Source organism: Sorex araneus, chromosome 4, assembly GCF_027595985.1.
Source record: "Sorex araneus isolate mSorAra2 chromosome 4, mSorAra2.pri, whole genome shotgun sequence".
Classification (NCBI taxonomy): Eukaryota; Metazoa; Chordata; class Mammalia; order Eulipotyphla; family Soricidae; genus Sorex; species Sorex araneus.
In genome coordinates, this window is record NC_073305.1 from 134,932,563 (window position 1) to 134,960,181 (window position 27,619).

At 42.4% G+C, this 27,619-nt stretch overlaps 1 protein-coding gene across 1 annotated transcript in view; it reads left to right on the forward strand.

The window, feature by feature from the left end:
* Positions 1-27,619, forward strand: part of ARMC2 (armadillo repeat containing 2) — a 133,085-nt gene that overhangs the window by 17,382 nt on the left and 88,084 nt on the right. Inside the window, exons 4-5 of the mRNA XM_055136094.1 lie at positions 8,902-9,073; positions 17,432-17,639. Of these exons, the coding sequence (XP_054992069.1) occupies positions 8,902-9,073; positions 17,432-17,639 (380 nt within the window). The remainder of the gene's footprint in view (positions 1-8,901; positions 9,074-17,431; positions 17,640-27,619) is intronic.

Below are 27,619 nucleotides of genomic sequence, written 5' to 3' on the forward strand. Positions count from 1 at the left end.
GCTGTTCTATTGCACCACCCCAAAAACAGGTTTGTTTATTTTTTTAAGTCTTCAACTAACTTGTTTTATAAACAGTCAGCATAAACCTAAAATTCTGACTTTCTGTGTCTAATGGAAGGGAGGTACTGATCATTGTCATGAGAAAGAGAAAGAGAGAGGTGAGGTTTGCAAGGGAAAATTTAACCCTCCTTCCAACACTCTCCTTGTTAAAATGGGAAGTGGATTTTATAAGGACAATATTGTACTGTTTTATGCCATCTAACCCACTTTGTTCTTCTCAAAGTGGAAGAACATGTTGTGGAACCTGACCAAATAGAAATTAGTGGCTTACTTAGTAGTTTCCCCTTGAAGAATTAAAAATGCTTTCCATGTAACTCTTTGTTTCTTTAGTCCAGTGAGATATTTGCTTGAGTGGCATAAATAATTTATAAAGGTCAGTAGTAAAATTGGAACTAATTTTTTATTATACAAACAGTGACTAATTTTGCCCCAGGAAAAATATTGCATGTTTGGAGCAGATATGGTTATCCACAGATTTACTCGTTTAGGCTAAAAATTAGCTTAGCATAACCAAATCTTTCCTTTTTGTAAGAGTTTTGTTTGTTTGGGGGCCACCTTGAGTGGTGCTCAGGACTTTCCTGGCTGTGTGTTCAGGAGTCAGACCTGGAGGTGCTAGGGGACCATATGCAATGCTAGATCAATCACCTGCGAGGCGAGAGCCTTAACCCTTATACTGTCTCTGAGATCCCTTTATAATATTTTTAAAATTTAATACCTAAAATATTAACAGGGCTCTTTATACTAAGATTACATACATTATTGTTATATGGCAGACTTTTAGGACTTTGTTTCAGGTTTAAATAACTTGCAGAATACAGACATTTAAAGATGACAGGTTTTTAATACATAAAAGTAATAACAGAATACAATAAAAGTAATAAAAAAATACAGACATTTAAAGATGACAGGCTTTTAATACATAAAAGTAACTTGGATCCAAATCTGATAAATTAAGGGCAAGTGACTTCCATAGAAAAGGGAGACAGCATGTATTTCTTGCACCTCAGTCACAGTCACAGAAATTGTTTATGTGTCAATGTCTCTATCAAAAAGGGTCTTGGGGCTGGAGTGATAGCGTAGTGAGTAGGGAGTTTGCCTTGCATGCAGCCGACCCCGGTTCGATTTCCAGCATCCAATATGGTCCCCTGAGCACCGCCAGGAGTGATTCCTGAGTATAGAGCCAGGAGTAACTCCTGTGCATTGCCAGTTGTGACCCAAAAAGCAAAAAAAAAAAAGGGGGGGTTCTATGTGATGACTGGGAAAATTCTGAGAAGTAAATACCCTTCCCAAGATCACAAATTTAGTGAGGGTTTTCATTCCATATATATTTGATCTCAATGTTGTTTACTCTTCCTCTTATTTATTTTACTGACCCCCTGTTAAAAAAATTATGTCTCTAAAGTATTAAAACCCACATTTTTTATTCTGGTTTATAAACTAATTCAATGCAAATGAGCAAGAGACTATAGGAATATTTTTAAAAATATTTAAATTAAATCATTTCTTAGAGACAGATCCTTAACATAGATGTCTGGGTTCTATTAATGTAGAACAAATAAGTGTTTGTTAATGAACAAATGAGTGCTTGAAATAATATGTACTAAATGATAAATGACCTTTTTTAAAAGACTTTATTGATTTTCCCAAAATGACCTGACTTGATTTACACTCTGGATTACTCAGCAAGGAAAATTTGCTGATTAATCTAGTTAACATCCATTATCAAAGTTACCAAAAAAAAAAGTGGTCTTGTCACAAGACCTTTTAAGATTTCCTCTCTTAGCATTTACTGTTCAGATTTGGGACATTATCATATTGTGACTTTAGTCACCGTGGAGGAGATTACTTGTATCCTGTAACTTCACTCCTTTAGATCTGGAAGATTATTCCATCCTTTGGCTCCATCATTGGCTTCATTCCATTCCCCAACTTTCCCTCTGGCAACTACCAATCTTTTCTCTGTATTATGAGGTGGGTTTTTTTTGCTGTTGTTTTCTAGAGCCTGTATATAAATGAAATCATAAAGTATTTGTCTCTCTTTGACTTATTTCACTTATAAAGCCATTAAGCACCATCCATAGTGTCATAACTGTCACAATTTCAATGTTGTATATAAGTAAGTAGGTGTATTGTGTAGGTGTGTCCACTGTGTGGGTACATATGCACATATGTATATCTTTTATTTTTTTTACTTTTCTTTTTTAAAATATAATTACCAAACCTAGTGGTATTCAGGAGGCCCATGTGGTACCCAGCAGCCAGAGTAAAGGCTTCACCTGTATTAGGTCTCTGCTCTACAACTTGAACTATTTCCCCGACCCTGTGCCACATCTTCATGTATTTGTCCAGCACTCAACATAGGTTATTTCCATATCTTGGCCACTGTATCAGTATTTTCACTTTACTTGGATAAATAACCAAAAATGGAATGGCTCATAAGTTGATTCTGAAGTAGTTCTATTTGTAATTTCTTGAGGGACTTACAATTTCCCATAGTTGCCTCATCAGTTTATATTTTCGCTGATGTGGAAATTCCAAAATGGTGTCTTTCCTCCATCCTTGCCAATGCTAGTTATTTCTTATCTTTCTGATAATATCCATCCTAACAGGTGTGAAATGACCTCTAAAAATGTTCTTGATTTGCATTTTCATGATGATTTGTGATGTTGAGAACCTTTTTATGTCTTCTTGGAGAAAAACTTTTTCATATCCTCTGTCTATTAAATAAATTAGTATGTGTTTTCCTGATGTTCTGTTGCATGCGTTGTTTTCAGCTTGATGTAGTCCATTATTATTTTTGCTTTGGTTGTCTTTGCTTTTGGAATCAAAACTTCAAAATCAAGATAGTAATCAAGGGAGATTACTAACCTTTGTTTTCTTTTTTTTTCTTTTTGGGTCACACCCGGCAATACTCAGGGGTCACTCCTGGCTCTGCACTCAGGAATTACTCCCGGTGGTGCTCAGGGAATCATATGGGATGCTGGGAATCAAACCCGGGTCAGCCACGTGCAAAGCAAATGCCCTATCCACTGTGCTATCGCTCCAGCCCCGTTTTCTTTTTCTTTTTTGTTGGGGAAATAGTTGGAGTGGCATTTTGGGCAATACCTGGCTGTATTTAGGACTTACCTATGGCTCTGTGTTTGGAAATCCCTCCTGGAAATGCTATGAGGATCACAGGATTGCTGCAGATCTATCCTGGGTTGGCATTGTGAGCTGTACTATATTTCTGGTTCTCGCACCTCCATTTTCTCTCTCCCTCCCTCCCTCCCTCCCTCCCTCCCTCCCTCCCTCCCTCCCTCCCTCCCTCCCTTTCTTTCTTCTTTTCTTTTTGCTTTTGGGCCATACCTAGTGGCACTCAGGGCTTACTCCTAGCTTTGTGCTCAGGGAACACTTCTGGCAGTACTATGGGTACCATATACATCAAACTGGGTTTGGCTATGTGTAAGGCAAGTGCCTCACCTACTATGCTGTCTTTCTGGCCCCTTGGCCTGTTTTCTTCCTTTTGGAGGTGGGGGTGGCTTTTGAACTATATTGGTGGTGCTCAGGGCTTATTCCTGGTTCTGTGCTCAGATGAGATCGGGCGTGTTCAGGGTGGTATGGCTGTAGACTGGTTCTGTGCTCAGAGATTACACTTGACCCTGTGCTCAGTGAAACCATACGTGTTGCCAGGGTTTGAATTGGGACCAGTCACATGGAGGGCAAGGACCTTAACCTTGTCTTCCATGTGACTAATATCTCTAATCCTCAACTCTGTTTTCTTTTAGTAGTTTTATAGTTTGAAGCCTTTCATCCATTTTTGAGTTAATATTTGTATATGCCATAAGATAGTGGTCTAATTTTATTCTTTTGTTTGGGGCTCCCCAGTTTTCCCAGCACAATTTATTAAAGAGACTGCCCTGTCACCATTGTACAGTTCTTGCTATTTTTGTCATAGTTTGTTTATCTATGTATGCTTAGGTTTACTTTGGTATCTTTGTTATGTTCCATTGACATATCCTAGTTCTGTTTTTTAAACTTTTTTCTATCTTATTTTCTTTATTTATTTTTCAATCGAATCACTGAGATACGCAGTTACAAGTTTGTTCATGATTGGGTTTCAGTTATGCAATGTTCCAATACCCATCCCTTCACCAACACACATTTCCCACCACCAATGTCCCCAGTTTCTCTCCCCACCCTCCCAGGCTACTTCTATGGCAGGCACTTCTCTCTCTCTCTCTCTCTCTCTCTCTCTCTCTCTCTCTCTCTCTCTCTCTCTCTCTCCCTCCCTCCCTCCCTCTCTCCCTCTCCCTCCCTCCCTCCCTCCCTCTCTCTCCCTCCCTCCTTCCCTCTCCCCTATAGGTACTGAGAGCTTATCATGCATATCCCTTTACCTACTTTCAGCACTCAGTTTCTTGCCCAGAGTGATCATCTTTAACTATCATTGTCTTATTGATAATGTCTTATTGTCCCTTCTCTATCCTAACTGCCCTCCCCCTGCCCTTCCACTGTGGCAAGCTTTCGTCTGTGCATCAGGTCTCCTGACCTTTGTTTTTACTGTTCATGGGTGTCATTTTATGCTTTTTTATATCCCAGATTTTTTTATTGGACAGATGAGTGCAATCATTCTATGTCTGTCTCTCTCATTTCATTCATTCATTCTATAACTCATTTCACTCAGCATATTACTGTCCAGTTCATCCATTTATAAGCGAATTTCATGACTTCATTTTCCTCAGTGCCCTGTAGTATTCCATTGTGTAGACATACCATAGTTTCTTTATTCAGTCATCTGTTCTCAGGCACTTGGGTTGTTTCCAGATTCTGGCTATTGTGAATAGTGCTGCAACAAACATAGAAGTGCAGATGGTGCTTCTGCTGTGTGTTTTAGGGCCCCCAGGATATATTCCCAGGAGTGGTTTTGCTAGGTCATATGGAAGCTCAATTTCTAGTTATTTGAGGAATGTCCATATTGTTTTCCAAAAAGGCTGGACCAGTCAGCATTCCCACCAACAATGAAGGAGAGTCTCTTTCTCCCTGCTCCCGCACCAACCAGCTGGTTGTTCTTTTTCTTTTGGATGTGGGCAAGTCTCTGTGGTGTGAGATGGTATCTCCTTGTTGTTGCATCTCCCTGATGATTAGTGATGTAGAGCATTTTTTTCATATACTTTTTGGCCATTTGTATTTCTTCTTTTAAGAAGTTTCTGTTCATTTCTTCTACCCATTTTTTGATGGGGTTGACATTTTTTTCTTGTAAGTTCTACCAATGTCTTTGATATTAATCCCTTATCAGATGGGTATTTGGGTAAATCATTTTTCCCATTCTGTGGGATGTCTTTGTATCTCTGTCATTGTTTCTTTTAAGGTGCAGAAGCTTCTTAGTTTAATGTAGTCCCAATTGTTTATATTTGCTTCCACCTGCTTAGTCAGTTGTGTTTCATCTTTGAAGATGCCTTTAACTTCAGTATCATGGAGGATTCTGCCTACATTTTACCATTTTCCTCCATGGACTTTGTGGGTTCAGGCCTGATACTGAGGTCTTTAATCCACTTTGTGACTTTTGTGCCTGGCATTAGAAACTTTATTTTTTGCATGTAGCTGCCCAGTTTTCCCAGCACCCCTTGTTGAAGAGGCATTCCTTGCTCCACTTTATATTTCTTTCTCCTTTTTAAGGAGATTAAGTGACCATATATTTGAGGGTCTGTGTCTGGGTATTCAGCTCTATTCCATTGGTGTGCAGGTCTGTCTTTATCTCAATACCGTGATGTTTTAATTATTACCACTTTGTAGTACAGTGTGAAGTTGGGAAAGATGAAGCTTCCCATCTTCTTTTTCCCAAGGATTGCTTTAACTATTTATGGGGGTTATTGTTGCAAATGCATTTCAGAAGTGTTTTATCCATTTCTTTGAAAAATATGGGTATCCTTATAGAGACCACACTGAATCTGTAAAGCACTTTGGGGAATAGTGCCATTTTGACAATGTTAACTCTTCCAGTCCTTGATCAGGGGATGTGTCTCTATTTCTTCGTGTTCTCTTTCATTTCTTGAAGTAGCCTTTTGTAGTTTTCTTTGTATAGTTAAATATTTTTTGATGAAGTCTTTGGAATTTTCAATATTGTCTGTAAATAAAGAATTTTATATTTTCCTTTTATTTTAAATGTCTTTTATTCTCTTTTCTTTTCAGTTTTTGGGTCACACTGTGCAGTGCTCAGGACTTATTCTTGGCATAACACTCAGGGATCATTCTGATAAAGCAGGGGGACCATATGGGGTGCTAGGGATCAGACTTGGGGGGGTCAGCTGCATGCAGGGAAATTACTGTATTCTATATACTATCTTTCCATATCCAGTAGTCTCTTTTCTTGACCAATTTCTCTGACTAAAACTTCAAATACTACATTGAATAAAAGTGGAGAGAGTAGCCTTCCTTGTCTTATTCTTGATACTTGAGGGAAAAATTTTTTGGGTTTTTTTTTTCTTTTTTGGGTCACACCCGGTGATGCACAGGGGTTACTCCTGGCTCATGCACTCAGGAATTACTCCTGGCGGTGCTCGGGGTACCATATGGGATGCTGGGATTTGAGCCTGGGTCTGCCGAGTGTAAGGCAAATGCCCTACCCGCTGTGCTATCACTCCAGCCCCGAGGGAAAACTTTTTAACTTAACATTGAGTATGCTGTTAGTTATGGCTTTTAACATGTTTCAATATGCTCCTCTATACTTACTTTGAGAGTTTTTTTAGTTACTAGTGAATGTAAATTTTGTGAGTTTTTTTCTCTATCTGTTGAGATGATTGCAATATCTTTGATTATATTTTATTTTATTTTATTTTTTGCTTTTTGGGTCATACCTGGCGATACACAGGGGTTACTCCTGGCTCTGCACTCAGGAATTACTCTTGGCGGTGCTCAGGGGACCATATGGGATGCTGGGAATCGAACCCGGGTCGGCCGCGTGCAAGGCAAATGCCCTACCCGCTGTGCTATCACTCAAGCCCCATGATTATATTTTATTTTTAAAATAAATTATTACACGTTGATTTACAAATGTTGAGCTATCCTTGCATTCCTAAAATAAAACTCACTTGATGATAGTAAATGATCCTTTTACTGTTTTGTTGAATTTGGTTTGTTGTTATTTTGTTGGGTAATATTGCATCTATATTCCTAAGGGATATATTTTGGTTGTGTGTGTATGTGTATCCTTGTCTAATTTTCATATCAAGGTAATGCTGGTCCTGTAAAATGAGTTTGGAAGCATGTACTCATCATTGGTTTGGGGGACTAGTTTGGAAGGCTTAGGTACTACATTTATATGTTTGGTACTTTTTACAACAAGCTGCCTGGCTTGGAATTTTATTAGCCTTGATTACCTCTCTTTTTGGTCAAAGTGCTTTTGATCTTTTTGAACAAAAGAGTAACTAGTACCTTACTAGTAGTCAATATATTGAAGTTTTCTATTTCATCATGATTCAGTCTTGAAAAATCATGTTTCAAGGAATTTCAGTATTTTTTCTAATTGTCCAATTTGCTGGAATATAATTACTCATAATAGTCTTTAACAGTCTTTGTTTTCTTGTGGTTTCTTGTAACATCTCTTTCATATTGGTTTTGTTTATCAGAGCTTTCATTTTTCTCTTGGTGAGTCTAGCTAAGTGTTTGTCAATTTTCTTTATTCAATACTAGTTTTATCGATCGTTTATATTGCATTTTCGTCTCTATTTTACTTTACTTATTCCACTCTGATGTTTGTTATTTCCCCACTACTAATTTTGGGTTTTGTTGTTGTTGTTGTTGTTCTTTTTGAGTCCTTAAGGTGCAAAGTTAGATTACTTATTTGACATTTTTTTAGTTTCTTGAGATAAATTTGTATCATTCTCAGTTTCACTCTTAGAAAAGTGCTTTTGCTGCATCTCAATGGTTTTTGTGTGGTGTGTTTTCATTTCCATTTGTCTCAAGGTAATTTTCGTTTTTTTCCTTGTGATTTCTTTGTTGACCCCATAGTTACTGAGTAGCATGTTGTTTCATCTCCATATATTTTATTTTTTCCCATTTTTCTTCTTGCCATTTCTAGTTTTATGCCACTGTGGTCAGAAAAGATGCTTCCTATGATTTAAATCTTAAGTTTACTGAGACTTATTTTGTATCTAACATATGATCTTATCCTGGAGGATGGTCCATGTGCACTTGAGAAGAATATGTATTCTTCTGCTTCTGGATGAAATGTTCTGTATATATCTTTTAATTCCATCTGGTCTAGGTACAAGTATTTTTTAAAATTCTTTAAGGAAATGGAGTTTTTCCAATAATGTTCCTTTTGTCAAGGGAATTAGCATAAAAGTCCTAAATGTGGAAAATAATACATTTTTATATCTTAAGACCTAGACTTCTTTCTCTTATGTTTTGTGATATTTTTATTTAAATGATTAAAAATTATCTTTAAAATGCTTTTTGTGGATACAAAAATATGTGTGAATTATATTTAATATTTCTATTTCACAAATCTATTGGAACATATAGGTGTCTAGTAAATGTTTTTTGAGCTACACTGAACACAGAAATTTACCAACTGTATTGTTCAATATACTATAATTAATTTAAAAGTCTCCAGTAGGGACAGCCCTTTCAAGCATGCACAAACTTTTGTTTTTTTCAAATACACTAAGCAGCATGGCAAAAGTTTTTACTATATAATTTGACAAAAAAGAATCAGGAGTATTATCTGTAGAGCACGTTGAGTGAGATGCCGGGATCTGGGCAGAAACAAAACCCCCTTTAATGTCAGGGCCAGTTCCAGGGCACTTAGTCTCATTTGAGACATAGAAACTCAACGCCAATTATTTTTTAAAACTCTCTTTCCAGAAACCAAAAGCTCCAGCCTCTCCAAACCCCGAGGAGGGCCCCTGCGCTTCCTATCCTAGACCCCCCGTGGACCCTGCGAAGATCCGCCGCATCAGTAGCGCTCGAGCGCGCTTGTTCAGGGCGGCCTCCCAGGGTACTCTTCTGCCGGACAGGACCCTTCCTCCCGCCGAGCGTAAGGCTGTGTCACATCCTTAAATACCTGTCCGGGCGCGTGTCTGTGTCTCCTTTTCTGCAGTCTCCTCACCTCCTCCCCAGCCCCACAACCTCCCCCAACACACACACAATTTTTCACATTATCACATTAGCAAAGACTTCATTAATATTATGTAAACATGTAAATTCTGGCTAAGAGCCTTTCTTTATCCGTTTTTCCAGGTTTATGAAGACTACCTAAAAATCACAGGTTATTATTATTATTTTTTTAAAGAATATTACTTGGCTTGGCAGGAAAAGAATACTTGGATGAATGTTTTCTAATGAATATGTTCACATATGTTAGAAATGATTTTTAAATTAGAGCTCAACAAGTTGTTCACTTTGGTAGTCATATTTAAGACTCACTGAATATGCGCAAAGTTTAGGGCTTTGGAAATATCTATTTGTTCCCATGTGAAAATGTAAATCAAAGTTGAATGGGACTTTCCTAACAACAGCATTGCTGACAGGGCCTAAACCTTTGAATAGAGACACTGAAACTCTGGAGTTCTGAGAAATTCCCCCAACAACTGGAATACCCCAGGTCCAGGGCATACTAAGAGCTTTTCAAGTTGCAGGGAAAATTGCCCCATGAGTGAGATGACAGTTCAGTAGATCAGCTCAGCATATTTGGAGTTTTTTTTGGTTTGTTTTTATTTGGGGGCCACACCTGGCTCTGTGCTCAGGGATTACTCCTGAGAGGACTTGAGGGATCTTATGTATTCCCCAGGGTTGGCTGAACACAAGGCAAGATGGTACCTGCTGTACTATCTCCCAGCCCTCACACCAGCGTGTTTTTTAAAAGATGGAGAAATGTGATGTAATAGAAAACATCTGGGCACATTGCATATAATGGAAAATAGTATAATGTTTTATAATATATACATAGATCTGAAGCCGGTAAGTGTGGCTTCAGTTCCGTGCATTACAGATTCAGGTCACAATATACACATGGTTCTTAATGTATTTGTTCCAGATAGTTGGAAGCCCCTTCTTTCTCCAGCCTGGCAGAGCTTGCTCCCCTTTGTCACATAGGATTGACACAGAGAAATGGGTTTGTATTCACAGAGAGGATATAATCTTAAATTGGATCATGCAAGGACTAAACTACCACCCAATGTCTCCTTGCAGACATACAATTTTTTTAACTAGCCACCAGCATTTAAATATAGAAGACCTCATGGAAGAATCTAGATTTATGGTTTCTTGTGGGAAAAAAATTTTTAAAAGTGGGACTTCGGGGAAGATATGGCATCCCTGGGGAGCCTATTCCACAGAGCCGTGTCCAGTTGGATTAACCTGGGACAGGATCTGTAGCATCCCTTCTTACTCCCACACTTTACTCACTTTCCCGACCATGCCAAATGGTCCCTTGTGACCTTCACTATGGGTAAAGAGGCAGAATCCAGGAGAGCAGGAAAGATCTGGAGGCACACAGGCTGTGTGTGGCCCTGTGTTACTGTGCTCGCTCTCCACTGTGTTTCTTCTAAGTGCCAGATACTCACTGCTCTCCGACCAGTCCCTCCGAATCCTGCCCTCAAAGAGTAGGTGACTGGGAGCCGGACAGAAAATTGGGAGACAAGAAAGCGGAAGTGACAGGGTAATTTGGGTTCTGATGCACACTGTGAAGACGAGAAACGAGATGGTGGTACAGAGTGACCGTGGCAGGAGGCGGGGTGACTTACCACCCCAAAAGCTGGCACCCCAGCCAGCCCTCAGAGAGTGAGTCAAACAAGAAGGCAGGTCCCAGAAGGAAGCTCAATAGTCCCAAACAAAGAACTGCTCAGCCTTTTAAAAAAAATTATTTTTAATTGTTTCATTGCCATAAATTACAGAATTACAAAGTTATTTGTTACTAAGTTTCAGGCAGCCAATGTTCCAACATCAATCCCTTCAGAGTCCACTTCCCTCCACCAGTGTCCCCGGTTTCTGTCCCACCCCCAGCCTGTCTCTAGAGTAGCCGCTTTCCCCTCCCCCATTGTCCTAGTGTTGCCTTCCTGAACTTATCCCCCTTCACCCCCATCCCAGACTTTATTTTAAATTCTACCTCAGTATCCCTCCTCCATCCAGTACAAAGAACAAATAGATCCTGTTAGTGCACGTGTGGGTCTGCGGGGGGGGGGGGGGGGGGGGGTTGTCCGTGGGGGTAGATAAGAGATAAGCAGCTGTGGGAGTTCTCTGCTCCACATGGTAGAACTTCCTCCACAAGGCCCTCTGCAGTAGGGTCCCTTAAGTCTCTGCATGCCTCTAAGTCTATCCTCTCCCTAACGTGATTTTTTTTCAGGATACTGGCCCTATTTCAGGGCCTGCAATTAAAGGGCAGTTTCCCACAAGGAAGAATCTGCATTAGCTCAGATTGTTCTGGAAAGTGTTGATGGAGTGGGGGTAAAGGGGAGGAAGAGGGCAATGAGGCCGTGAGCAATCAGCAGACCGAGGATCATGCTCAAGGGACAGGGAGGCCCCAGATAGGAGTGGGTCTGTGTGGTAGACCAGAAGGCCTGTGGCTGGGTGGTTGTTACCTAAGAGCGGGATAGAGGATTGCAGAGGGGACACTCAGGAATGGAGGGAGGTTGCAGAGGGGACGCTCAGGGACACTCAGGGACTTGCTTCTGCTGACCTTGTCTTTCCTGTCATTCTTAGCACCAGGCCAGCTTCTTGACTCCAGGTTGCCCTGAAGCCTATCTCTTATCGCAGTTCTTTTGTCCTCTTGTTCCCATCATCCTTGAGGCCTGCTGGCACATTCAGCAAACAATGACCACCAAGAGCCATTGTCATTTTGAAAGCACACATGGCCCCATTTGATCCAGATATAGATACATTAGCACCCGGCCCTGTCAGGGAATCATTGTCAGCTGTACAGAAACTCCCTGGGCCTCAGTGCACAGTCTCAATTGTTTAGGAAAGGTGCCCTTTGTTTGGGTCTCTGTGGCTGTGAAGGCCACAGGGCGCAGAGACCAAACAGATGGTGCGTCCCTGTCCCTTCCTTTGGTGTGAAGTCATCCACTGCTGACAGGACCACCGACAGGGTGTGGTGGCATTTTCAGAATTTTTGACTTAAGAAAATGAGAGGGGGAGAGAGCGAATTTGTCATTCACACGGGACCCGAGCTTTAAGTGCTGTGTGTGTAATAGGGCACTGGCTGCAGGTTTTCTTTCCCTGCACGGGGTGCTCAGGCGCTTGGTGTTGAACTCAGTGCCTCACTCATGTGAAGCCCACGAACTGCTGCTGAGCTCCATCTCTAGCCCCCTAGTGGCTTGTTTGGCGCACAGTGGCGGTGTTGCTTTACAGGGCCCCCATGATCCCAGCCAGATAGAGACCCCTGTCGGCCTGCCCTCACAGAGTCCACATGGGCCTCCAAAATATTGACTTGCATTTGCTTTTCCCACCCCTTTTACACCACCTGGACCCGCTTTTGCCTTGTCCCAAACTTCCCACCCTCCTGTTCTCTCAGCTCACCAAGGGGCCCACTTGTGTGTCCACACAGGGACCGGCAGCCATGGAGCAGTGAGCAGGTCCTGGGGGAGCTTTGCTCCCCAGCGCCCAGGGCTGCGAGTGCTGGCCTCATCCCTTCCTCCCACTGCACTGTGAGAATGTGGGGTAAGGGGTCAGGAAGCAAAAAGAAAAAGAAAAAAAAAATTCCTTCTGAAAATCCTTCAGGGATCCCCCAGGTCTAAAGAAGTGCTTGCCAAACTGAGTTCTAGGGAATGCTTTCCAGCCAAGTATTAATTGCCTTGGGCCAGAGAGAGGGACAGAGCCCTAGGGCACACACTCAGTGTGCAGAAGGCCGGGCCTGCTAATCCCTGGTACTTGGAGTGATGCCACTGGGGATTGTGCTGGGAGAAAATGCTGAGATCAGTCAGGTGAGCCACGCCGCCCCAACCATCCCCCACTCCCCCGAGATAGCACAGCATGTAAGGTGTTTGCCTTGCATGTGGCTGACCCAGGATCGATTCCTCTGTCCCTCTCAGAGAGCCCGGCAAGCTACCGAGAGTATCCCACCCACATGGCAGAGCCTGGCAAGCTACCTGCAGTGTATTCGATATGCCAAAAACAGTAACAACAACTCTCACAATGGAGCCATTACTGGTGCCCGCTCAAGCAAATCGATGAATATCGTGATGACAGTGCTACAGTGCTATACATATATTCATATATGTATGTATATACATACATATATATACATATGTGTGTATGTATCTTTTTGGGGAGAGGGCTTTGTGAGTAAATTAGTCTGCCCATACCCCCTCCCACTTGGAGAATGGCAGTGCCCAGAAGCCTGGTAAAGGGTTGGGTGAAGCCATCTGGTAAGAAACCTGCTTGATTTGAGTTCACCCGAGCATTTCCCAAATCTGCTTGACTGTGGAGCCGGTCTTTCTGGGAACACAGTCTGGGAAACATTGGCCCAGCAGAGAAGTCAGCAAACGTTTTCTGTCGAAGGCCAGAGAATAAATATTTGCGAGCTGGCATGCCCTGCCGTCTCCTCGTGGCCCACTCAAGTCAGCTGTGGCAGTGGGAAAAGTCACCATGATGATTTGTGGCCACTGAAACTTGATTTTATATCACTTTCACATGCGGCAAATCCATATTCCTCCCTGGGAATTTACCCTGCAATCACGCCTAGCTTTTGTGGGCTGTGTGAAACAAGGAGGTGGGCAAGGCCTGTGGACTTCTTGGCTTGCTAACTGCTGGTCCAGGAAATGAAGTTCTTGCTTCCCTACTCCTCAGCACGCAGAGCTTTGTGGCAGCCCTACACACCCACATACGCCCTGCCCCAAGTCCTTCTCTAGCCTCCCGGTTGCTTGTCCCCACCCCCTTACTTTCTTTCTCTCCCCTCTCCATCAAGTCTGTGTATCAGCCATAGGGAGCTCCTTGCAGTTTCCCGCACCCTTCCTATACTTTTTTTTTTTTTTTTGCTTTTTGGGTCACACCTGACGATGCACAGGGCTTACTCCTGGCTCATGCACTCAGGAATTACTCCTGGCGGTGCTTGGGGGACCATATGGGATGCTGGGACTCGAACCCGGGTCAGCCCCGTGCAAGGCAAATGCCCAACCCATTGTGCTATCGCTCCAGCCCCCTTTCCTATTCTTTTAAGCCTTATGCAGGACCCACTTCAAAATTTGCTGGGCCACTACAAAGTGAAAATGTGGAACTCTTTGCTCAAAAATTATTCAAATTTTATGACAGCAGCAGCAAAGCATGAAACCCAGCCCCTGTCAGTGTACAAACAACCATGCAGCTCAGACGTAACATGAAACCAGCTCTGGCTCCAAACTTTTGTTCCCTTTTTCTCAAAGCTTCTTTTTGGCTTCCCTGATTACTCTTCAAAATGCTTCTCAGGGGCTGGAGAGATAGTCAGTGGGCAAGGCACTTGCCTTGCACACACCTGACCCAGGTTCAATCCCTGGTACCGCTGATTGGGATCTGGAACATCTCTAAGAGTATGGAACTTAGAATAAGCCCTGAGCACCACCGAGTGTGGTACCCCCCCATACACACACATACACATACATATACACACAAATTAACAAAACTATTCTTCCCAGATCCCATCTGTTTTACAACTTTTCTTCCCAAACCCTTAGCATGGCCTCTCTTTTTTTGTTTGCTTTTATTTTGGGGGGCCACAGCCGACAATGCTCAGGGGTTATTGACTCTGCACTAAGAAATTACTCCTGGTAGTGTTCAAGGAACCATATGGGATACTGAGGATTGAACCTAGGTCAACCAAGTGTGAGGCAAATGCCTACCCGCTGTACTATCACTCCAGCCCTAAGATGGTCTCACTTTCAATGCTCTCTAAGTGCCTCTGACCTTGCTCTAATGCTTTTCTCTTCTATGCTTGTGCTTGCCTGTCTCCCCTGCTAGAGGAAACAACTTTGTCAGAACAGAAATTTTCTTTATTTGTAGCCAGAGAACTTTCCACAGGGCTGAGTATATTATATGGGGTCAAAGAAATAATCTGTGAACCGTAGCTGTTCCTTGGAGTAATGCTACTGGAGAACCCTTTGGAAGTTTCCCCATGTCCATTATGAAATTAATACAAGGAGCTGTATCTGTCTGCAAAGGAGAAGAGACTGCCATTTGCATTCAGTTTAATGGTGGTCCCCCGCCCCCACCCCACCCCCAGGGCAGCTCTTCATGGCTGCAGTCAGAATTAACAAGCTCTCTCCAGCCATTTGTGAAGATAGAGGGGCTGCAGCTGTCCAGTCTCTGACAGTGGCCCAGGGACCTGTCTCTCCATGTCAACCTTCTTGTTCCTCTCAGAGGGCCACAGGGCAGTAGGTTCTAAGTCAGTACTCAGAGTGAACGAACACAAGAAAGGAACACAAGGACGTAGGGCTATGCTGTTAGCGGCCTTGTAACCCCGGAGGAGTGAGGATGACTCTGGTAGTGTGGAGCTATGGAGAGAGCCCTGGGCCACAGCCACGATGCGTAGTTTCCCTTTCTAGTGAGGACAGTTGCTTCTGGTCTGGAGTGTGCTAGTTCCATCTGAGTCACCATCCAAGCCCACATCATTTACTTCCCTTCACTTGCCCTGATTTTAGGGACCACTGAGGAAGGTGAGGGGAGAGTTGAGTTGCCGGCCCTGATTGTCCACTGGTGTGTGGGGAGCCTGTGTTGGACCCCCAAGACAGATGGAGGATGAAGATTTGCCCTTCACATCGTACAGCTCCCCCATGCTTGGCCCTTGGGTCTGTTATTAAAACTTCTGGGTTCTCTACTTTCTCATCTGAAAAAACAATCAATTTTTTTTTTAAGACAGAGACTAGTTCATCTCTAAGATCTCTTTCTATTTTGAAATTCAGTGTTTCAAAAGCAGGGCACTTGGCGGGAGTGGATCTACAGGTGGTTTTGTTATTTTGGGTTTTTATGGGTTTGTTGGTTTGAGTGCAGAAAAGAAAACCTTGAGTCCTGTTGGAAAATCTCACAGAAACAGTGTTTTCTATGTGAAGCGAGTCCACTCTTCCCCCTTTGACAACACATTTGCTCTCAAACTAGAGTGTAGTAGCTGATGTGTCAGTTTGCTAATGAACAGGTGTATTGGCAGTCCCTAAGAATCTAAGGACAGTTCAAAGGACAGTAGGTATTGTAGCTCAGCCATGCAATGTCTTTCGCTACTCTGACCTTCCTCCTCGGTGGAGATCTTATTAGGATTTCCATGTACCCCTCTTTCTATTAACCACAGGGCCTGTGAGGTTCTGGGATCTAACCCTGACACCCTTCTCCCCCAACCTACCCCCAACACACACTTAACTCCTGTGGTTTTTTGAGCATAGAAGGCACACTCCTGTCTTGGGGCCCTCTACCAGCTGTTCCATGTGCTGGAGATTCTATCCCTCCTCACTGGTGGTTAGGTGCTTCACCTCCTTAAGGGTTTGTCTGCCCTGTCCCTCTAGTCATAATTGCAATCTACCCCCCTTTTTCCATTTGCACCTCCTTTTCTCCCCTAGCACAGGTATGTCTCACTTACAGGGATATGTCACTATTAGCAGCTTCTGCATAATAGAACATAAGCCCTGTGAGGACAGCAATTTTAGTTTTGCCACTGATACATCCCAAGTGCCCGTCATGGTGCCTGAGTCCATAAACATGGTCCACAAAGATTCTCTACATGAGGCTGGAGAGAGAGTATAGTGGGTAAGGCACTTACCTTGCATCCCATCTGGTCCCCCAAGCACCACCAAGTGTAATTCCTGAGCACAGAGCCAGGACTAAGCCCCAAATGCAGCCAGGTGTGGTCCAAAAAACAAACAAAAAGATTCTCTGAATGAATCATTCCTAATGAAGACATTCAGAAAGAGGAGCTATTGTTATGGAAAACAATGGTATTTGTGTGGAGCAATTTATGCACATGAAAACTGGAATGTTTCCTCAGACAAAAATTGACCTTTAGATAGACTCCAGTGGATCAGGGTTATAATCCTATTCATTTTTTTATGCTTTTATTTTTTTGGGGGGGGCTGGGGGCATATCTGGAAATGCTTGGGGCTGACTCCTGGTTTTGTGCTCAGGGATCACTCCTGGTGGTGCTTAGACTATATACAATGCCAAGGATCAAACTGGGGTCAGCTGCATGCAAAGCAAGCATCTTAAGCTCTGTACTCTCTCCAGCCCAAGATCCTACTAATTTATCCCTGATAAGTGATGGTACTGAGCCCAAATTAGTGATAAGGTCTTGAATATATTCAGAAAGGTTTTGGCTATATGCTTTTAGATTTGACTATAAGTAATACATGCTTTTTGATTATATAAATCTTAGATTGAAAAAATTATTAAAATGTGATTCCTGAAATAAGAAATGCTTTGACCAGACTTTTTTTCATTGTTACAGCAAAGAAGACAGTGGAATCCAAAGAAACGATTATAAGGGGTGACTCTCTGGTGAAAATTAATGGGATGTACTTAACAGAATCACATGCCATGGACCACTTGAAGAGTCAGCCATATCAGCTAAGTTACAATGGCGGCTTTGGTGAGATTAAGGAACAAGAAATGTTCAAAGGGGCAACATCCTTGCCATCTCGTCTTGGAAGTGGAGGGTCAGTATTTCTTTAGTTTAATATTCTGATGAGGATAATTGTTGTTTGCCAGTTTTCCCTTCTATCTTAGTGGAGGATCATTGACTTGCTTTTCCCCTTTTATACAAACAATTTCTAAATTAACGATGCACGAGAAAGAGAAATTTCTTTTTCGGGGCTGAATGAAGTTGATTTTACATCATTCCTTATTTCATCTTCAGGAAGATGTTTATTTGTCCCTGCCAGAGTACTGCTTAGATAGGACTGTTGGAACAAAGTCTTTGCTTTATGTGGACTGTTTCATCAGGCCTTTAAGTGATAACTGGTGGTGTGGTGTGTGTGTGTGTGTGTGTGTGTGTGTGTGTGTGTGTGTGTGTGTGTGTTGGGATTCTTGTTTGGTCTGGAATCTATTACCTCACTTCAAGTTAGTTCATTATTGTTAACTCCACAAAAAAAAGAAAGAAAGGAAAAGAGCAAATTCTTAATTTTATTCTTCAGTAGGAGCTTGAATTAAAATATTTATTTTGCAATCTCTTAGTTAACATAGGAGAGTCCTATGGATTTCTGACATATGGTCCCCCTCCTAAAAATAAGCACTTGAGAATTGATTCTTTTAAAAAAAAAATACATTTCTAGACTGGGCTTTCCCAAGAAGCGGTTTTCCTACCATATTAAGGATTTGTGGAGAAATGTTCAGTGGTAGGGATCTTGTGAATTCTTAGCCTGGTGTTTTCCTAAAGAAGCCTTGAATAACTGGAGTAAAAGGAGGAGAGCAAACTATTTCCCAGTCTCAGCCAGTAAGGATGCTAAGAAGGCAGAAGGTCTTGGAGCAGGCAGGGTCAGTCAGTGAAAGATATTTTTCAACAAGTTTCCACTGGGTCATTGTGGACATCTGCCCAGTTCAAATTCACTTAACAAGATTAAATTCCATGGGCCATTTTAAGACCAAGTACTTGTTGCCCTTGCCTTGGACTTTAGGTCTGCCTTTGGCTTGTATCCTTGTGGGCTGCTTCAGACTTTTCCCCAAACTGGCTATTTGGCCACTGGTTGGTTTCCCTGAACTGACCTTGTATGCTGACACAGCCCCCAGAGTGTTGCACACACAAAATTTATAGTAGGCGACCCGGCAGTCCTTGTCATGTTGCTTTGCATTCAGAACATATTTTTAAATGAAAGGGAAAACAAAATGTCTCTTTAAGTGGAAGAGAATGACTTCAAATTGGGACTTTGGGAGTTGAGCATAAAACAGCAAACAGCAAACTGGCCCCTGCCACCGATCTTTTCCAGTCGGTGGATAAGAATAGTTCAGAGCGCAGGGCTTATGCCTGCCACGCGCCAGGAGAGCGTGTGCTTTCAGCGCTGCAGCGAAAAGGAAACACTTACTTTTGCTGTCTTATTTCATTTTATCATTGTTGTCAGTATTTGTTTGTGCAAACCTTCAGATGTTGCAGTTCACTGTGGCTTCCTTCCTCAGCGTCTGACAGTGAAGGTATTTTCGGTTACATGCGTTGTCCCACAGTCAGCAAGGGAAACTCCTCTCGGGACAGGAGAGCGCTACTTTTTGCCTGTCCAAATTTATGAAGCTTTCATCCGAGTGCAGAGCCCGGAGTCAACCCTGAGCACTACCGGGTGTGGGACCTCCACCCCACCCCCAAATTATGAAGTTTTGGCAGCAGCACTGATTGATTCTTGCTTGTTTGCTTGCTTTGTTTTGTTAGGATGGTTTTTGCATCCCACAGTGATTGTGCCTGGCTTGGGTTTGCCCGTACACCCTAGTGAGTATAACTCTGAATAGCATTTTTACTTTATGAATCTTTTTTTTTTCCCTTTAATCACTGCATGGAATTTTGTTGAAGTGGTGCCAAAGAAAAAGATTATACAGTAGGATTAAAACAAACCAGAAAATGGAAACTATTAGCAATTCTTTCATTAATTACATTTGTGAATCAGTTTGGGATGCTTGATAATTGTTTCTTGTAAGCACTGAAGTGAATAATTCCAAGAAATGATCTTTGCTCTGAAGCTGAGTATTCCCAGTTTTGATGCTGAAGCCCAACCCTCAATTAGCTTTTTCTTTTCTTTTCTTTTCTTTTTTTTTTCTATCTCTAAACCATAAAGAGGAAGATGAAGGCTTTTTTTGTGAGCGGAGGGAAAGGAATGCAGAACTAGCAAAGAAGAGGTCTAGAGATGATGGTGGGTTGAGAGAAAATCTGAGTAGCTCACAGGAAGGCAGAGGCTGTGTGGTGCTACCCCTCAGCAGTGAGACCTGAAAGCTCACTAGCTCTCAGAGAGAGAGAAAGACACAGACTTTTGCCACACATAGCAGCAAGTACACGATTGAGAAATGTGTGGTGGATGAATCCATCATCAGGTAAACAGCAGAGTAGAAATACACAGCACAGACCTAGCCTACTGCACACCTAGGCTCTCTGGGAAGTCTGTGGGGACCACCGGGATACCTGTGGACCACGGTGCCCATTAAGTGATGTGTGACTGTCCTCAATGCCAGGGACATGACCTTTATTTGTATCGCCATAATGTAGAATATGAGCAGCTCAGAAGTGGGATGGATTGAAGTTTAGCCCAGTGCTGGTTGTGAGAGGGGAAGGATTTGTGAAGCAAGATAACTTGGCAGACAAGAGCTCAGGAGACTTTTAACTTTCCAAAAGAGAACTTGCTCTCCAACACCCACTGTCATCGTCTTCCAAAAGGACTGCCCACTGCAGCAGTCTGTGTGCCCACTGAAGGATTCTTTCTTAATGTTTCAGAGGCCTGCTTCTTATCTACACTACTTTTCCTTTCCACGTGGCTCTCAGAATTCAAAATAGCTTCCACTCAAACATGGCTGGATTCTATCTCCACCCACCCATTCACCCATCCATTCATCTAGCAGTTCAACATGACGAGTCCCTTTCGTATAGCTGCATAAAGATCTTCTAATGATTTCTATTTAAATACCTTTCAAATGGTCCTGGTTTAGAAGCGTGATCTTTAAGGAGAGATCCCAAGAGAAGTTCATGGTAGAGTGTCAGGAATGTTGTCTGGGAGCCAGAATCTCTGGGTTAGGCCTGGGTTTCTCCTGGCTGCCTGATTGAGCTTTCTGTTCGTGCCAAACCCTTTACCATTTTCAGGGGCACAGCTATCTAATGTGTAAAGCAGAAATAACTGTTCACTTTTACTCTCTTCTCTTCCTAACTATGACTAAAGCTTCAAAGCCTTATTTGAAGTTATTAAATGCTGCTAGGGTTGTTGGAATCAAAAATAATTTTTAAAGGAGGCTTTTGGTTAAAGATGGAAAAGCAAAACCCCACTACAGAAATTCAGTAAAAATAACAGTAGAAAAAAATAGAGAAGTAGGTGTCATCAACAAAATGGAGGGGGTCAGGGGGAGTTCTAACCCTCAAACGGAAGCAAGCAATTCACCATAGTATATGCTTGATTTTTTTGTTTCCATTTTCCTACCTAGCACACTGCTCATGGGAGAGTTAGCCCCTCACATGGTATAATAAATCCTGCCCAGGCCACATGTGAGAAAGAGTCACTCTGTCTTCCCCACCTTTCTTCCTGGGAAGTCCTTGCCCCAGGGCTGGATGGTCAGAGTTCTTCAACCCACCTGCCTCTGCAGTTGGTTCTAAAGTGAGCACAGGATTCAAGAGAGAGCACTTGAATTTCTCCCTGGAACTTTTGCCAGAGCCTCTAGAAAAATTCCTCTTTTCCACGTCCACAAGTTGTGAAGATGAGCTGGTCTTAGAACTGACAGTGGCCATTTCATTGTGGGAGTTCATTGGCGAGAGAGATAGACAAGCCAGTAGAGCAAAGGAATGGAGATAGCAGCCAAGCTCCTGGGCGGGTTGTAACTCACCCCCCAGATCAAGCTGTGCCTGACGCTCCCATATCCACAATGTTCTGTTCCTCTGTTCCATTTCTTTCCCTCCCTCCTTCCTTCTTTCTTTCCTCCCTCCCTTCCACCTTCCCTTTTATTTCTTTTTCTTCTCCCTCCCTTCTTTCTTCCTTTTGTCTCCCACTTTCCTTCCTCCATTTTCTCCTGTCTCCATTCTTCCTCCGCTTTCTTCTTCCCTCCCATCCTTTCTCTTATTTTCTCTCTTCCTTCCTTTTCTCTATCCTTCCTCCCTTACGTTACTTCTCCTCCCCCTCTTTTCCTTCTTGTTTTTTTCCATTTATTTCTTATTATTCTTTCTTTCCTGTGTTTATATTTTTTTGACAGAGGCAGCTTAATGCTTGTTTACATTAGCCTTTTGTCACTTGAAATACTGCAACCAAGAGTCTAATTAACCTGCTGCACTCTGTAAAAATGCAGATGAAAACAAGGAGTAATTTGAAAGCAAGACACCTCCACAGACCTTGAGCAAGAAACAAATTCCACTAAAAGTGACTCTCTTTGAATAGTGTGTGTAACCCTCTTTAGTTACAGAAATGAGATATCAGAATGGGGGCAGGCCCCACGAGAGTGGAGATATCCACTTAAGATCCCACTTAAGCCCCTCAGGGAGGGGCCCCTGGAGGAGAGGGTGGCAACTTTCCCCATTTTCTATTGACCATCTGGGGTGAGGGGTGGGGGAAAGCTTGATAGATTAATGCTCGAGAACCCTGGCCCATAACTATTCTGCTTTTCTATAAGTCACATCAGCAATCTGCCCGCTCAATAGCAAATTTAGTGAGTGGATATTCAAGGAAACTAAAGTTGTAGTAAAGGAGTATCCCACACATCTTCCTCTGTGGATCCTTTTTAATTCTTCAACAAATAAGTAGTCATGTTTAAGGATTCATAGCTTGGAGCTGTGGAGACAGTTAAATGGACTGAGTGCATGTGATGCATTTATACAGGATGTCCAAGTTATTTTCCCAGCACCACATAGTCCCCCAGCACAGCCAGGAGCAACCCTTGATCAACCCCATGTCCCCTGTCCCACCCCCAAAAAGAGAGAAAAAGAGGGGAGAGTTAACATGAAAATCAAGCACAGATGTAGCACTGTGGCACTGTCGTCCCGTTGTTCATCGATTTGCTCAAGCGGGCACCAGTAACATCTCCATTGTGAGACTTATTACCGTTTTTGGCATATTGAATATGCCGCAGGTAGCTTGCCAGGCTCTGCTGGGTGGGCAGGATACTCTTAGTAGTTTGCTGGGCTCTCCGAGAGGGATGAAGGAATTGAACCCGGGTCGGCTTAGTGCAAGGCAAATGCCCTACCCACTGTGCTATCGCTCCAGTCCAAGTACAGATGTACAATGCAGATAATAGAGCTGAAGAAAAATGGATCACAAATGGCGTTACCCTCCCCAAAGAGGGAACCAGTCAAAACGCTGTTCAAGTGCTGACGGAGTAAGGTGGTTGCCTTGCATGCAGCCAATCTGGATTTGATCCCTAGCACCACATACAGTCCCCTGAGCCCCTCCAGCAGTGATCCCAGAACACAGCACCAAGAGGAAGCCCTGAGCACTGCTGAGTGTGGGCCCAAAACCCAAGAAAAAAACTTCTCCCTAATGTTAAAGAAATTATAATGTGGTTACTCTCCTAGAAAAGGCAAATATGAGCTCATCTTTGCTTTATAAGTTCACATAGACATGCAAAAAAGTATTAATTTTCAAAAAAGAAAATTTTAAAAGTGTAGAAAGGAAAATCACATTAGAAATTAAAAATTAGAATAAAAAACACCTGATAATGCAATAAGGCCTGGTGGACATGTTTAGAAGAAATCGTATCAATGAGATGATATGAAAATGCTAAGGGGAATGAAGAATTACCATAGAAGGCAGGAAGTTTGCATTTCTGAAAAAGCATCTCCTTCCTCTTGCCCTCCTCCTGGTGCCATTTTTCTTTGAACTGAGTGCCAGGCACACTTCCAAGTGCTCATCACATATTAAATTCATTTGATCATCGAAGTAGCACACTGAAAACGCAAGTGAGCAGAACAAAAAGACCACAAAAAACTATTAGGACATAATAAATAACAGCTTTCTGAAATAAATGTTTGAATCTGAAGCCCAAGTGGATCCATCACGTCCTCACAGCATTTGATGTGAAATCGTCCACACCATCTCGCAGTGCTCAGCACCACAGTCCAGCCAGCACACGGTGCATGCTCCACCCTTCCATTGCCACTTGGGTGGGTGGATGGAGGAAATGGAGGAAAAGCTACTGTGACCATTCACACAGAACAAGCCAATCACATTAAAAATGTGAGGGAAAGGTAGATTTTCTTAGAGCCCCCCTCAAAGCTAGCAGGCAACGAAGGAGCATCCATGAAGTCCCGAGTCTAAGAAGAATGACCCAAGAATTGAAAGGCCAGCGGAGCTCTCTCAGAAAAAAATGCAACACCTAGACACATGTCAGATATGATTGAGCTTACACAGTTTCTAGGAAACTCTAGACAACAAAAGAATGAGTCAAAGTTCAAAACTCAGGAATGGAGAAGCCATGGTTAAAGCATTGGTGGTGAGTATTGACTTTGTCTTCATATTGAATGAAAAGTAAACAGCTCTGACAATGATGATTATGAAACAGAAACCTAGACGATGTAGTAGGAATATAAACAATCGAAACTGGTGTTTGGGAGGAAGTGGGAGTTCTAATTACTTCACTTCATAGTAGGGAATAGATCTGTCAAAAGCTGTAGCCTGAAAAAAAAAAAAGCTGTAGCCTGAAAATAACATGTAAAGTTACAAAAAGAATGATTTCAGCATCCTAATGTTTTTCATTATCTTTCTTTTTAACTTTAGAGAGATCTTTTAGAAACTATTATCTCTTGTGAAGATCCATTCATCTGAAGTTCTACAATTCCTTCAGTTTCACTTCAATTTCTGTTTCTTTATTAAATTCAAGTAAAATTTATATTTCATCCTTTGGGATTACAAAAAAATCCAAAACCCCCACCTTGTACATATGCTCCCACTTTGGTGTGTCTACTTACCTGCCGTCCCTCTGAGTCAGACTTCGGGTCTTTCATTCTTTTATCTTTTTTTCTGTATATATGCAAAATATATCTGGAATGGTGCTTACCATATCTCAATAATATTTGTTTGTGGGCAGTGGGAATTATGGATGATTTTTTAAAATCTTGTTTGTACAGTCTCACTTTAACTGGCCTTAAATTAATAAATATATCATCTTTTTAAAAAATATATAATGAAGTCATTATTCTTTTCAGAAATTAAGGGTCAGGTGGCTGAGAAATTTTCCACTTGAAAAAGACCCGTGTAGCCAGAACAATTTTGTTAGAAACTCTCCTGGTTAGTCAGTTTCCATTTCACAAGTTGTTCTTGGTTAGCAAAACCCTGCGCTGAGGAGTCAGGAAGGAATGAAATAGGCCCTTCCCGGGGGCAGCTCACACCTAGGTCAGACTTCACAGCTGGAATGTGGTCTTCAGACTGTAGCTTCACCTGGGCGCTCGTTAGTAGTGCGGGGGAGGGAAGGTCCCATCTCAGACCTGTTGGATTTGTATCTGCATTACCCCTCCCATCCCCCACCTCCCCCCAAAAAGAAATTCCCTGGTGACTTGAATATGTGCAAGGTTCTAGAAGCAGGGTCACTGACCAAAGCTAGGAGTAACAAAAGAAGCACTAGAAGAAACCAGGCAGGTGCCGAGATGTGAGCGTTTGTAATTCTGGCTTAATGATTAAGGGAGGGAGTGCCTTGGGGAGCTGTTCTTCAACTGGAGCCTCCTGAATGCTTGCTGGGAGGAGCAGAGAGGTGATGTGAGTGTCCGTGGTAGGTTCAAAGGAAGGTAGATGGCCAGGTTGAGCCCTTTCTAGCACAAGAGTAGCTCATGCTGGCAGCAGGGTGAAGGACCTCAGGAGAAGGGGCTCCTGGGGCAGAGGGGACCATCAGGAAACTATGGATGCACAGCACCCCACTTAGCACATGAGGGCTGGTGGCAAGGGCTGGAAATGTGAATGGTGGGCAGAAGGTTTACTACTCCCATGTGTTGGAAGATGGCAGGGCAGCAACAACCCCTTGTTGAAGGACTCAGCCCCAGCAGTGAGAAGTTCCAAGGACTTCACACCAGGTGCCTGGAAACTGGGATGGCAGGTTTAGAGGAAACCTGAAACAGGGTTCTTATGCTAAGCCATGGGAATTTACACTGAACTAAATTAGACCAACTTGGTTGGGTACAAAGCAAGTTCTGATCAGATTTACACATAGGGAACTTGACACATGACCAGTGAATGAGTGTTTGAAAAAGGTACTCAGATTGGAAGTATAATCTCAAAATGTACAAAGTTTTAATCAGAGGCCACAACCCAATGCAATAGATATCTTGGTGGACTTCTTTAAATGCTTGGTGTTTACGAATATTTCTTTCAAATCACAAACTTTAATTTCATTATGTTTGTATGCAGCTGTTTAAGTAGGGTTCTCTTTTTAAAGTTTGTCATTAAGGAAGAATGCTAGTGTCTGCAAGCTTATGTCTGTGCTTCCGGCCATGAGAACATATGGGCAAGACCACCACCATTTGGGGGTGGCATTCCCAAACTGCTCTTAAAGAGTCTAAGTGAATATAAGAGAGTAGTTTGAGTACAAAAGCCCAGACATGAGCTGGAGCAATAGCACAGTGTGTAGGGTGTTTGCCTTGCACGCAGCCAACCCGGGTTTGATTCCCAGCATCCCATAACCAAAACAAAAAACTCAAAAGAAAATCAATCAATCAATATGAGGTCTTTTCTCAGGTTGGAGGTGTGTGGCTTAGTGACCTTCTTACTGTGAGACCCTGGTGCTGCAAAGAATAAAAAATAGGATTTTGATTTTCTAACTTCTGATTTCCATTTCTTTCTTAGTTTCAAAATAAAAATAAACATTGTTTTCTCTCCCATCGAGTGTACTTTTTATGTCTTTTTTAATTTACTGCTCTAAAGCAGAAAGAAGTCTTATCGACTATAGCCCGGGAGCTAAATCTAGCCAATCACTTTTCATTGTTGTTGTTGTTATTTTAGCGCTAAGAATGATTTCTAGATATTTAAGTCATTACTTTTTTGTTTGTTTGGGGGTCACAGCTTGAGTTACCCAGGCCTTAAACCTGATTCTATTCTTAGGGATCATTCCTGGCAGTGCTCAGGAGCCCATGTGCAGTACCTGGGATCAAATCAGGGTCAGCCACAGGCAAAGCAAGCGCCTTAACTGCCTTACTATCTCTCCAATTCCTAGGCCATTATATTTTAAATGGTTATGAAATTCTCTACCTACTTGTCTCAATTTTGCCACATGCCTACAAAGTAAGAAATAATATACTTTCTGTTCTCATTTAGAAAAAGCTTGCTGGCCCCTAACTAGAGAACCTCAGTCATGGTAATTGAATGAGCTATCAGAATCACTGCAAAAATCTGAATGTTTGAATATATTAAGGAGAAATACACTTTTATTTCCTGGGCATATATATCTGGTCTAAAAGATGGTGTTGCCACTTTGTCTGATTTGTATGAGGACAGCGTGCCTGGGACAGCTCAGACGACAGAGCTTGGCTCACAGTGAAATGCGTAACTCCTGTTGATGATAGGAAGGAGAAGCTTTGTTTCTGCCCTGACTCTTGGAACTTGCAGGACAGAGGCCTGGGAATGGAGCACCATTCTGCAAAGCTCAGGACCCCTACTCATGGGAGATGGACCTGAAGGAAGGCCAAGGAGGGAGGAAGACCAAAACGGAAGGGAAGAAAGCCAGCGGGGGAATGAGGGCCAGAGAGATGCAGCCAAAGCCCAGGCCCCACCACTAATGCCAAAGTTGGGCTTCTATAAGCCAATACATTCCATGTTCTGCTTATGTCCGTGAGAGTTAGGTTTTTGTTCTGTGTCTTATGAAGATCTTCTAACTGATATGACACTGTTATTCTGCCTCTAAGAAGAATTCCACAGAAGACCTTAGAGGAATGATTTCTGGAATGGTTTGGATACATTAAAAAAAAAATTTTATTCTTCCCAACTGAATTATGGAGCAGTAAGCTGGGAACAATAATTAAGTTGGGAAGAATAAATATGCATGATTTTAAGATATA